At 36.5% G+C, this 12,121-nt stretch overlaps 1 protein-coding gene across 2 annotated transcripts; it reads right to left on the bottom strand.

Moving 5' to 3' along the window:
• Positions 1–333: 333 nt before the first annotated feature.
• LOC130654390 (transmembrane protein 19-like) lies at positions 334–12,107 on the bottom strand. 2 transcript variants are annotated; one of them, XM_057456953.1, is made up of 3 exons: positions 11,940–12,107; positions 1,418–1,683; positions 334–1,218 (listed from the first exon to the last, which is right to left on the bottom strand). In XM_057456953.1, exons 2-3 carry the CDS (start codon positions 1,668–1,670, stop codon positions 572–574), a joined length of 900 nt encoding a protein of 299 aa, XP_057312936.1. In that variant the 5' UTR covers positions 1,671–1,683; positions 11,940–12,107; the 3' UTR covers positions 334–571. The 2 variants fall into 2 exon arrangements, with proteins under 2 accessions (XP_057312936.1, XP_057312937.1); XM_057456954.1 differs by lacking the exon at positions 11,940–12,107 and adding an exon at positions 2,818–4,799.
• Between the last annotated feature and the right edge of the window lie 14 nt (positions 12,108–12,121).

Here is a 12,121-nt window from a genome sequence, read left to right on the forward strand (position 1 = left end):
TTTTCGGATGACGTCGGATTTACCGATTTTGGGAGGGTAGGGCTGGGGTGGGGGTGGAGGTGGTGGAGGCAGGGTTTTGAGGGGGTAAAGGTGTCAAAGGAGGTCAAAACCATTTATGTTCATTCCTTGCTACTACTAGGTTAATAAAAATAGGTGGTCGGTAAAAAATTTACGTCGGTATGAGGCAAAATTTGGTCATTTTGTACCGATTTTTTTCTCTCTTTTTTACCGTAAGAAATTTTATTGCTAGTGCTCGTTTTTAACACAAAACTAAAATCAACGCTGGTTGTAATAATCTGAGCCATGAATTAACTCGGGTCGGACCAAACTGCATAGAAATTAACGGGTATTTTTTATTAAATTCCATCAAAGGCAACTGTGTTAGTTACCGATCTACTTGCATTTTATGTAATAAAAGTACTTTCTTAACAACAAGTCATAAAAAACATATTTTATTGATCCTTTTTCTTTAACGCCAAACCACGCAGTGTCAGTCAACAGCCATGCGAGTTAGAAAATAGATTAAATTATCAATTAAGTTTTGTGTAGCATAAAAACTCGTGCGTTTGTTTCACAGTTCTTGCAAAGTATTGTAAATATAATATCCCAACAACGGAGTACTAATGGCCATAACACAAGAAGAAGAAAAATTAACTAGATCGTTGTCCAACACGTCGCTACCAGAAACATGCTTAGTCGTCGAACTTTTTTTAGATGTTATTTTTTTTCTTACTGAACAGAATCCAGAATATTGAAATATAGCACCAAGATATGAATCAATTAGGCTACCCACTAGGCCAGCGAACGTCGCTAACACCAATATCGGCCACTGTGGTGGGTATTCCAGTAGGAAACTACTTGGTCTTACTATTACATAATCGCAGCAAAAAAATGCAAGTCCCACAGTTAATCCACCAAGACAGCTTGCTATGGTACCAATTAACGAAATAGCACCGTTTGTACCAGCTGGAACTTTCTGAAAGGTTGTAACAAGTCTTGGAGAGTGGGAACCTACTGCAGTTCCTATTTCAGAACTCCACGTGTCACCATTGCAACATGCCAGTGATCCCACCAAAGCTGTACACAAAATAGAAGATGTAAAGTCTTTCGAAAAGTTTATAGGTCGCTCAGAACAACCGACTTCGCTTATATAGATGATAGATACAAGCAAGGCAACGCCTCCATTACATAGAACCTGTTTCCAAGTTCTTTGACCTCCTAAAAAAAAATCAAATGTTTATAAGTACCTATTCTTTGTAATCCAATTATAGGTGAAGACAACACCAAATTTTATTAACACCCCTTTATTTTGAATCTAAGGCCCAGAAGTTTTTTAGAATGTTATTAGTCAGCTTACCATTGAAATTTTTATGTGGCATATCACTAAAAAGAAAGAAAGTAATAGAACATCACATACCTTCTTTGAAATTCTCCTCTATGTTTCTTTTTCTGGAAGTGTTCAAATTAGTAAGTTTCGATGACGTCATGTAGAAGGTCAACAAACATGCTGAGAAGGAATAATTTGCCAGTGTTATAAAGAAACCAACAACAACAGCTGAGATTGCACCAGATACACACAGAGACTTTTTGTTGTATCCTCGTTTTGCCATGAATACAGATAGGATAAGTGACACTAAAACTCGAGTTAAGAACATGTGCAGAGAGCCCATTGCGGAACATTAACTAAAAACAAAAAAAAACCGTTGCATAATTTAAATTGTCAATTTTTTACCAAAGAATAATAATTTTCTAAGACAGAATATTTGTCCCCCATTTGTTGTTACGAGTTTCTACGTAATAAAAGCTAGTTTCAAAGGTTTCTGTATGGACCTTCCTTAAAGTAATAAGTTAGCTAGAATGAACTGCCCAGTCCTTGAGGGATTCTTCTTTCATGTTTACACCACTTGTCTCTTTCATCTCCCTACTCTTCATTACATAATCTTACACTTTTATCTTCCCCACCACACAGCAAACATTGCTATTCCCTCTTAAACAACATCCCACATCCTTAGCTTCGTTTCTTATTTCTCCCGCTTTTGTAACTCTACTTTTCTTGACATACTTCTAATTTGGTAACCTCTGTCCCCTCGCACGTACATTTTACTTATTTTTCTTCTCTTATCTTCTATTTCTTTTATTCTGGTATTTATTTTTATATTTTTCCAATTCTTTTACTTTTTAAAAAGAAACAGAAAAGCTTTTGAGCATGAGTACCAAACCCATGTGAGGGAAATTGAAGAGATGACACACTGTGTGGGCCGTTGTGGATGTTGCAGGGAGTTGTCTGATAGAGCGCGGACGGTTGGTCTGCGTAGCTCAAAACGAGCATTAAATACTCTAGGACTCTCAATCTAAGCCATGGCCCTTACTAGAAATAATAGACAGGGTATATCCCTTGATATTTGCGGGGCTAGCTATGTAAAATAAGCACATCTATCCTATCTATATTTATGATTTTCATTCCACAAATTCCACACATATTTATACTCCTTTGTTATGGTTCTTATTTTACTTGTGATAACACTTCTTCCTCCTGTTGTTTGTTAATTTGTATCGTCATATAATGAATCTTTCAATTTGCAATGTTTAAAGTGTACCTTATCTTATTTTGTGTTCCTGCATGTATTGGACTTCCTTCACACATGCTTCCCTACCATGACATCTTCCTCTTCTCATTCAGCTAGCTTCGTGCTAACAGAATTAGTAGGGATTAATTAGCAAATTTTTTGTTCGTGATTTTATTTACGTTTCGTTGTTTCTTCCCTTCCTTTTAAAATAAAAACAAAACTGTTTCAAATGCGTGCGTTCCTGTCGTACCTTAGGTTTCCATTTTGGATTTGTGTGACAGATCACACTTTTAAAAAGCCTTTGAATCTTTGAATGTTTCAAGCGCCCACTTTTGTTGCCAACAAGCTCCTAGTCAAAAAAAGATAAAACTACACATTGATACAATATATTGCTGTCTTTATTGTCGACTAGGTACAAGGCTAAATTTTTCCTTATTCTCTTTTCCTTTCTTTTAATAATTGTTTTTTTTTTGTTTTTTTTGGTTTGCTTGTTTTTCCTCTTATTTCTCACTTCTTTCTTTTTTCTATTCTTTATGCTTTATTGCCCTTCTGTCTCTTCTTCCCATATACTTTCCAATCCATACATTTGTCTCTCGCATTCTGCTGATGCCGTTTGTCTCCTTTAACCATTCCTTTGCTATATCTCTTTTCCCACACAAGTTTACTCGTTTACAATCTATTATATGTTCCGTAGTTTCTTTTTCTCCACACACACACGTCCTATTTTTTCCCATATTATTACCTATGCCTAACATTTCCAATCTTCTTCTTATTGTATAACTAGCTTCTTTTATCCCCATTCCACTTATGTACTTTTTTTTCCCGAATTTTTTTCCACTTTGGTGTCTCATTTTCCTATGTTATTTTCCTTCTGCTCCATTATCTCTTCTAGTTTCTTTTCAATTCTTCCCTTTACTTTCTTCTTCCACTCTGCTTTTGTCATCTTTTCTACGTGTTTCTACTCCACTCCTATCTTACTTGCAATATTCTCTGTTTCCTTGCACCAACCATTTTGTTTATTTTTTTATCTGATCTAATATCACCAGTTTGCCAAGTTTATCCTCATCTGATGACATCATGTTTTGGTACAACATCAGTCTCTGGTAGCAAATTTTTTTTTCCATCGTCCATATTCCAATTTCTTTCATCAATCCCAAGTAAGGTGTAGTTTCAGGCACATTCAATAATCTCTTCACTATTTTACCTTGTACCCTTTCCAGCCTTTCTACCTGCTGCTCTGATATTACTGTCCAGTAAGTTGTATGTTAAGGAACTAACAACTGTTTTTTCAAACAGGATCAGTTTATTTTCTGTTGATAGACTTGCTACTAGCTCTTCTTTTCCTATTTTACACACTTCACTAACTACACCTTCTATTCCCTTTTCCACTTTCTCAATCTGCCTACACACTGTTCCTTCTTTTCTAATCTAGTTTCCTAAATACTTATATATTCTTCTGTACCTTCAATTCTATCTTGTCTCGTTTCTATTATAACTTCACTTGATCTTCGTTCTTTCCTTCCTGTCCCAATTAACATATTTTGTCTTGTCTCTGGTAAATACAAAGCCTTTCATTCTTTTCATTTCAGCTACATTTTTTCCTACCTCTTCTATTGTTTCTTTTGACCCTACAGCTCCTATATCGTCTACATATACCAATGTTCCAAGTGCCATGTTTGGTGAGATCACAGTCTTGGGCGAAACTTTTCCCATCTCGTCTACCTGTGGTCCAAAGATTGTTCCTTGTTTCACCACATTTTTAACGTAAAGTTTATCTGTAATTCCTAGTGGTGTAATTATTTTCATTTTCGCTTTTTGGTTCAGCTTATAGATAAGTGATTTTGGTTCAGCTTATAGATAAGTGATCCCTTTCTCTCATGCCATCTTTCGTCAAGTCTATCATACAATCTTCCAGCCCACAATTTGTCGAAGCTTAATTTCACCATTTCATTTCCTCCACATTTTACCATTTCGTTACACCAGCCTTCACAGTCTCCAGCCTTTCTTCTTTTCAGCGTCTTTATCACTTTCTCTACTGTTTCAATCCTGACTATCATTGGGTCTTGCCTGTTTCCTTCTTTTACAATATCCTCAACTTTTTGTATTACATTTTGTTCTACCCATTTTTCTGATTCTTCTTCTCTTATAGTTTTTGTAAACAATCATTGGTAAAATTCTTTATACACTTTTTTATCTCTCTGGGTCTGACTTTATACTTCCCTTGTCGTCTCTCATTTGTGTCCCAGTTTCCTTCTTCCTCCCATTCGATTTCATTCTAAGTTAAAAACTCTTCCCTTTCATCACACCTCCATTCCTTCTTAGCTCTTGTGAAATTTTATTGTAGGGGGGGTGGGGGTGTGTGGGTGTAATAGCAAGAAGGGGTCGATATTTTGGGAAAAGATTATAAACAAGGGGCGGGGGAGAGGGGGGGTTATAAATGGAAATGGGTGGTGATTTTTTCAAAAATTGCAAACCTCCCACCCCTATAATTAGCTGCCGAAGAGTAGACTCTGTTTTATTACTTCTGTTAATGTTTCTATTATCCTTTCCTCCATTTCCTTTGTCCTTTGTCTTTTTTCTGTTTAGCCTTTTTCATCTACCTCCTCCTGTTCATCTTGCAATTTGTGCTGCGTAACATTGTTGCGTAATATTCCGTTAGTCTTGCTCTCACCTTGCCTTTCTCCTCTACCCTTATGAACAAACTTGCAGCTCATTCCATGCCCATATTTATCTTCCCTGTCACATCTACATATTGCTGACTGATCGTGACTAAACCAGCAGCCTTGTCTTGTACATCTCCCTTCAATAATCCATTTGCACAATTTCACATGACTATACTTGCATGCTCTGTCATATTTACACACCCTATTTTTTGCAAAAAGTAGGCATGCTCTTTCTTCTGTCATAGATTTACTGTGTTGGTTACTATTTTGCCTCTTTTTACCTCTTTTCCCTTCATTTGTAATTTCTTTCCTTTCCCCATGTCAACTAATCATTTTCTTCCCCCATTCTTTCTTTTTTTCTTATGTGCATATTCTGGTATTCTGTTGTCCTCTTTCTTTGGAACTTCTCCTTTACTCACTTTTGTCACTTCAGTCTTGTCTCCTATTCTGCTTTTTTCTGCTTCCTTACATTGCAGTTGTTTGTTTATTTCTAATGCATTAATATAATTTTCTTCAATTTGCAATATCTTCCCTTCCAGCTTTCTGTTCTCTCTCTGTTCTTCTTCTATCCTATCAATGTATTTGGTTATATCTTTCTTCAATTTGTCCATTTTCTTCTTTTTCTTTCCTAATCTCTTCTTTCCCTTTCTTTATTTCCAAATCAATATCCCTGTCTCTGCTCTTAACTTGTTCCTTCAATCTTTCATTATCTTCACTTAACTCATCTATTATTCTTTTTAACTTCTCTGTCTCCTTTTTTAGATGTGCAATTTCATTCTCCTTCTTTATCATTTGCTTTTGCTGTTCTGCCATCTTCAGAGTTTTTTGGGACTACCGTTTTCTTATACCCAACTTTTGCTCAGGTTAGTATCTATGTGAGGCACCACCATGGTTGGTGCAGAAGGTAAAATTTTGGGTTTTGAGATCCATAGATCGCAGGAAAATGGCTTTGCGGCACTCAAAGCAGCAAAATTTTGTACAATTATTACTTGCAGTTTATTACATAATTTTATATATTTTTCGTTTTTAGTCTTTGTTGCTGATAAATACCAGTAATACTTTCTTCACAGAAATAATACTTACAATAAAAATATATCGACCACCTGTTAGTTTCCTGTTTTTTATATAATGGCGACACAATACTGTCCGTTGTAGATTTATTTGAACCTGTTCAAACTCACATTCCATATTTTTCTTCACTGTTTTACAGTAGTCATGGTTTATTAAACTCGCAAAGGGAAAAAAGAAAACTTGCACATTTTTCATAACCTGTAGGGGTTCAGTAAATTTGCGAAGGGAAAGAGGAAATTTGGACGTGTTTTGAAAAGGTTTTTAACCATTTACCATGTGTACAAGGCCTCAAAATTGTGATTACCAATCTTGTCACCAGGGCTGTATTAATTCCTACAGGAAACCGTTCACTAGCCTACGTTCAAAGACGTAGCATTAGGTATAACATAGACTGAAGCTATCATTCACTCGATTTATTTTGAAATGGCTGAGTAAGTAAATATGGTGGTTGGCTCGTGAATTTAAAACATTCAAATGTTATGGATGTGATCACATGTATGTCAAATCCACGGAGTTTAATTGTTTTGAAGGATCACAAATTTGCTAAAGAAAAAAATACTACTTAGAGCTTTTACTTAATTTACTATTATTTTTTTTTTTGCATTTCTTATTTTTTGGGATAAGAATTTGTTGAAAATAGGCACTCTTGCCGCAAGAACATTCTAGAACCTTGTGTACTATCTAGAAATATAAGGGACATTGGAGAATATTCCAGAAATAAGATAACTATACTAGAAACTACTAATAGTAAATATAGAACATCTGGAATATACTAGAACATTCTAAAGTATCTTATCTTTAATATATAAATAGGAGAACGTCTTGTAAATTTTAGAGTCATAGAGTCATAAAGTTATTGGAGCAGTCGAAGCAACTCTGCAAATATATAAAGTTTACATTTCAACAGGTTATGGGCCCAGTCTATGCCCAAGAAGATTGAATATTTACAGAAATAATATTCAAGAAGAAGAAGCCATCTTGTGTGTCCGACGAGTTTGTTTTGATTTTGGTTTGGATTGGTGTAAAGTTCGCACGAAAAATCGTATTGTGGAAACCTGAAACGGATTATCCGGATTAGTTGAATACGGAACAAATGGCGATGGAAAGCACCAAAGTATTGATAAAACCATTGAATGGAACAAACTATGCTACCTGGAAGGTACAGTGTAGAATGGCGTTAATCAAAGATGGACTTTGGGGAATTGTTGATGGAAGAGAAAATGCTCCAACTGAAGAGAGAGAAATTCCGAAATTTAATTTGCGTAGAGATCGTGCGTTAGCAACGATTGTTTTGTCGGTGGAACCAACGCTGTTATACCTGCTTGGACCAGATCCAGAAGATCCTACTGAGGTTTGGAAGAAGTTGGCAGACCAGTTCCAAAAGAAGACATGGAGTAATAAATTGACACTACGCAGGAAGTTGTATGACTTGAAGTTGAAAGATGAGCAATCTGTTCAAAAGCACGTTAAAGCTTTGACAGAAATTTTCGATGAACTTGCAATTATTGGAGACCCGTTGGATGATGAAAGTAAAGTTGTTCATTTGTTAGCAAGCTTACCAGACTCGTATGATATGCTAGTTACAGCTCTGGAGGCTAGTGCTGAAGTACCGAAGCTTGAAGTCGTAACTGAACGATTGTTACACGAGGAAAGCAAGCGGAAAGATAAGGACACTTTGGAAACGAATGTCAAAGCAATGACATCGAATCATGGAAAGCCAAGAAAGGGACCCAGATGTTATCACTGTGGAAAGATTGGTCATGTGAAACGATATTGCAAAGAATTAACGAAGAAGTTCGAGAGACAGACTCCTTCGACGTACGGTAAAAATCGAATGAAGCCGCAAAATGTGTGTACGGCTGAAAAAGAAGAAGATGATGACGAAGAAATCATCAGTTTAGTTGCTGAAAATACTTTGGCAGTCAAAGGAAAAAGTAACTGGATAGTTGATTCAGGCGCAACATGTCACATGTGTAACGAAGAGGAATTGTTCGAAGAAATTTCGTCACTTGAAATACCACAAGATATCACTGTCGGTGATGGATATTCAGTACAAGCAATTGGAAAAGGAACAGTAACCTTGGAAATGAACATTTCAGAAAACAGAAACGTTGTATGCAAGTTATCTGATGTCTTATTTGTACCACAACTTTCGTACAATTTACTTAGTGTATCAAAAGCTGCAACAAATGGAAAGAAGTTTCAGTTTGAAGATTTCAAATGTGACATCGTGGATGCGAAACACGGAATCATTGGTACAGCAACAAAGCATGGCAACCTTTACCATCTCAACTGTAATGGATTGAGAAATAAGAAGAATCACACAGTTATGAAATGTGATAATAACGCTACAACAAAGGAAGAAATTTGGCATAGAAGATACGGTCATCTCGGTGTGCAGAATCTTAAACGATTGGCAAGGGACAAACTTGTTAAAGGGTTTGATTATGATGCAACAAAGAAACCGACATTTTGTAAACCGTGCATTGATGGGAAACAAAGCAAAATACCGTTTCCGAAGACAGGAGGAGATCGATCGAAAAATCTCCTTGGTATAATCCATAGCGACGTTTGTGGAAAGATAGAAACAAAATCACTTAGTGGTGCAGAATATTTTGTTACATTCATTGACGATAAATCAAGATACGTATGGGTATATGTCATGAAACACAAAAGTGAAGTGTTTGAGAATTTTAAAGAATGGAAAGCAACTGTGGAAAAATCGACTGGAATTCAGATAAAAACGTTTAGAACTGACAATGGTGGAGAATATACATCCAAAGAGTTCGAAGACTATTTGAAGAAAGAAGGTATTCATCATGAGTTGACAATTCCGAAAACACCGCAACAAAATGGAGTTGCAGAGAGGATGAACAGAACACTCGTGGAATCTGTAAGATCAATGTTAGCAGATTCAAAGTTACCAAAACGATTTTGGGCCGAAGCCTTGGCTACAGCAACGTACCTTCGTAACCGATGTCCAACGACAGCAGTTAAAGGGAAGACACCCTTTGAAGTATTAACTGGAAAGAAACCAAATGTCGAAAATCTACGAATTTTCGGATGTGATGCGTATGCTCACGTACCAAAAGATGAAAGAAAGAAACTTGATTCAAAAACCAAGAAGAGTGTATTTCTTGGATACGGTGATGGAATCAAGGGATATCGTCTATATGACAACGACAAGAAGAGAGTCTTTTACAGCCGAAATGTGACATTCAATGAAATCTGTGGTGAATTAAAAGACGACCGTGACATAGACGAACCAAAAGTAGAGATCGAATTACAACCTCGTGAAGAAAACACAGATAATCAAATACAGGAGGAGCAAGAGCGACAAGTAAGAGAACGACGGCCTCCTGATCGTTACGGAGAATGGGTATACATCACTCAAGAAGAAGATCCAAATACATTTTCTAAAGCAATCAAAGGACATGATGCAGACAAGTGGATGCAAGCAATGGAAGCCGAATTGGATTCTCTACACAAAAACGATGATCGGATTGAAGAACCTTACGGACTGCGAGTGAGGAGGAGTGTTGAAAATAGGCACTCTTGCCGCAAGAACATTCTAGAACCTTGTGTACTATCTAGAAATATAAGGGACATTGGAGAATATTCCAGAAATAAGATAACTATACTAGAAACTACTAATAGTAAATATAGAACATCTGGAATATACTAGAACATTCTAAAGTATCTTATCTTTAATATATAAATAGGAGAACGTCTTGTAAATTTTAGAGTCATAGAGTCATAAAGTTATTGGAGCAGTCGAAGCAACTCTGCAAATATATAAAGTTTACATTTCAACAGAATTTGGGATCCCATATTGGTAAACCGGTAGCAAAACCTCTCTGGATACATCGGTGATCTTTAAGTCCATTTTTTTCATTTTTCCTTTTTTTCTTCCTTTCTCTTTTGCATCCTCTGCATACCTCTTCTACGCTATACTCCTTCCCTGCGTCCTCGTCATCATCTTCAATTTCCCTCAGCCATTCATATGTTCTTTCCAACTCTGTGCCGCATCGTTTGTGTGCATGTAGCCACCCCCTGCAAACATCACACTGCACTGCTTTTGCACTTGGACCAACTTCCTTTTCACACTTTTTACATTTATCATCAACCACTTCCACGCCATCTTTTATGCTTTGCTCCACATTGCAGACTTTTTCCTTATCCCAATTTATCACTTCTTTTTCACTTTTTTTGTTCTGTGTTAATTCTTCACCATCCACATTCTCTCCTATGCATTTCCTTTCCTGAACTTTCTTTGAATTTTCCCTTTCCATTTTTTTGTCTTTTTTCTTATCTTCACCTTTACTTCACTGTACGTATTTCAGGAACTCCTCTGCTTCTTCCCTTGTTTTGAACTTTTTGAACACAGCTCCTTCATAGTTTGTTACTTGCTTCTCCCATTTTTCCAATCATCGTATACTCCAGGCTGTTTTCCTTTTCTCATTGCATAAAAGGACTTTACTTCTTCGCTTATCTCCTCCACTATTTTCTCAGCTCTCGTATTCTGTGCGGGAGACCAGGGTTCGATTTCTCTTGACAGCGATTTAACATTTGCGAATGAATGCTACCATAGCCCCGCCCAGGTTAACCCAAGCCATGTGAAGGAAATTGGAGAGATGGCACACTGTCAGTCAGGGTAAACACCTAATTAGGTGGCATGCCCTAATTAGGCAAGTCATTTAGTTAAGCGATGTGATGTATAGTTTAACTAGGCAACCTGTAGTCATACTAGGCCAACGAAAACTTACTGTTGTAAATACGTTGAAATCATTGTGTTTCACACTACAATTTTTATTTAAATCAAATCTGTCCACTTTGCAGACAATTTCAACCAATTATTGTTTTATTTGCATCGCGCATTGGCAACTTATGGCCCAAACCTTGTGTGACACTATTTGTTGTTTTAAAAAATGGATTTCAGCCATCCACGCCACAGGGAAAAAATAAATATGGCGGACGAAAATGTGGTAGTGTTTGACCTATTGCGTATTGTACTATTGTCACCTAAATAGGTGACACTTAACCTAATTAGGTCATATATTTCATTTTAACATAATTCTTACTTGCACGAACATATCAAGGAACGAGTGACAATTTTGGAATCATGGTCGCGTAGACTATCCATTCTGAACAAAGATTTTTTGCGATTTTTTCTTAGAAATGTGTGAAAAGCTATTAAATATTGTAATGTCTTAACTAGATTACATATGGCCTAACTAGTCTACAATGTGTCGCCTAATTAGGTGGTATGCCTTAATTAACCTACCGTCGCCTAATTAAGTGTTTACCCTGACTGACTGTGTGGACCGTTAAATGTTGCCGGGAGTTTTCTAGTAGAGCGCAAGCCCTAATTGGGTCTGCGTAGCTCAAAAAGGAGCATTAAATACTCTAGAACTCTCCATCTAAGCCATGGCCCCTCCTAAAAATAATAGACAGGGTATATCCCTCGATATTTGTGAGGCTAGCCACGTAAAATATGCACATTTATCTATTTATCTATCTATCTATCTTGGTCTTTCTATCTATTCAAAACTACCTGTATTTTATTTTCCTAGTCTTTCTGCCTGTTTAATATTTTTTTGTTTTCAGTACGAAGTACAAATTATAAGATAAGTTTTACCCCAATCTAGGTACACCAGTAATTTCCGTCAAATTTATCCTTCCCTGCTTCCTTTCCCTTCTTGGTTACTTCTTCACTTGGTTACTCCGTAGTGTTTTGATTTAATTGTTACTTTACTTCACCTTCTCTTGTTTACGTTACTTCAAGTCGCGCAAGATTTACGCCATCGTATCTTGTTCTTT

The sequence above is a fragment of the Hydractinia symbiolongicarpus genome, chromosome 8 (genome assembly GCF_029227915.1).
Source record: "Hydractinia symbiolongicarpus strain clone_291-10 chromosome 8, HSymV2.1, whole genome shotgun sequence".
Lineage (NCBI taxonomy): Eukaryota > Metazoa > Cnidaria > Hydrozoa > Anthoathecata > Hydractiniidae > Hydractinia > Hydractinia symbiolongicarpus.

Bases quoted from the DNA above. Each gene is read 5' to 3' on its own strand.
- LOC130654390 (XM_057456953.1), bottom strand. From the start codon at position 1,670: ATGGGCTCTCTGCACATGTTCTTAACTCGAGTTTTAGTGTCACTTATC. The intron at 1,219-1,417 runs GTATGTGATGTT...ATTTTTTTTTAG, and splicing joins AGAGGAGAATTTCAAAGAAG to GAGGTCAAAGAACTTGGAAA.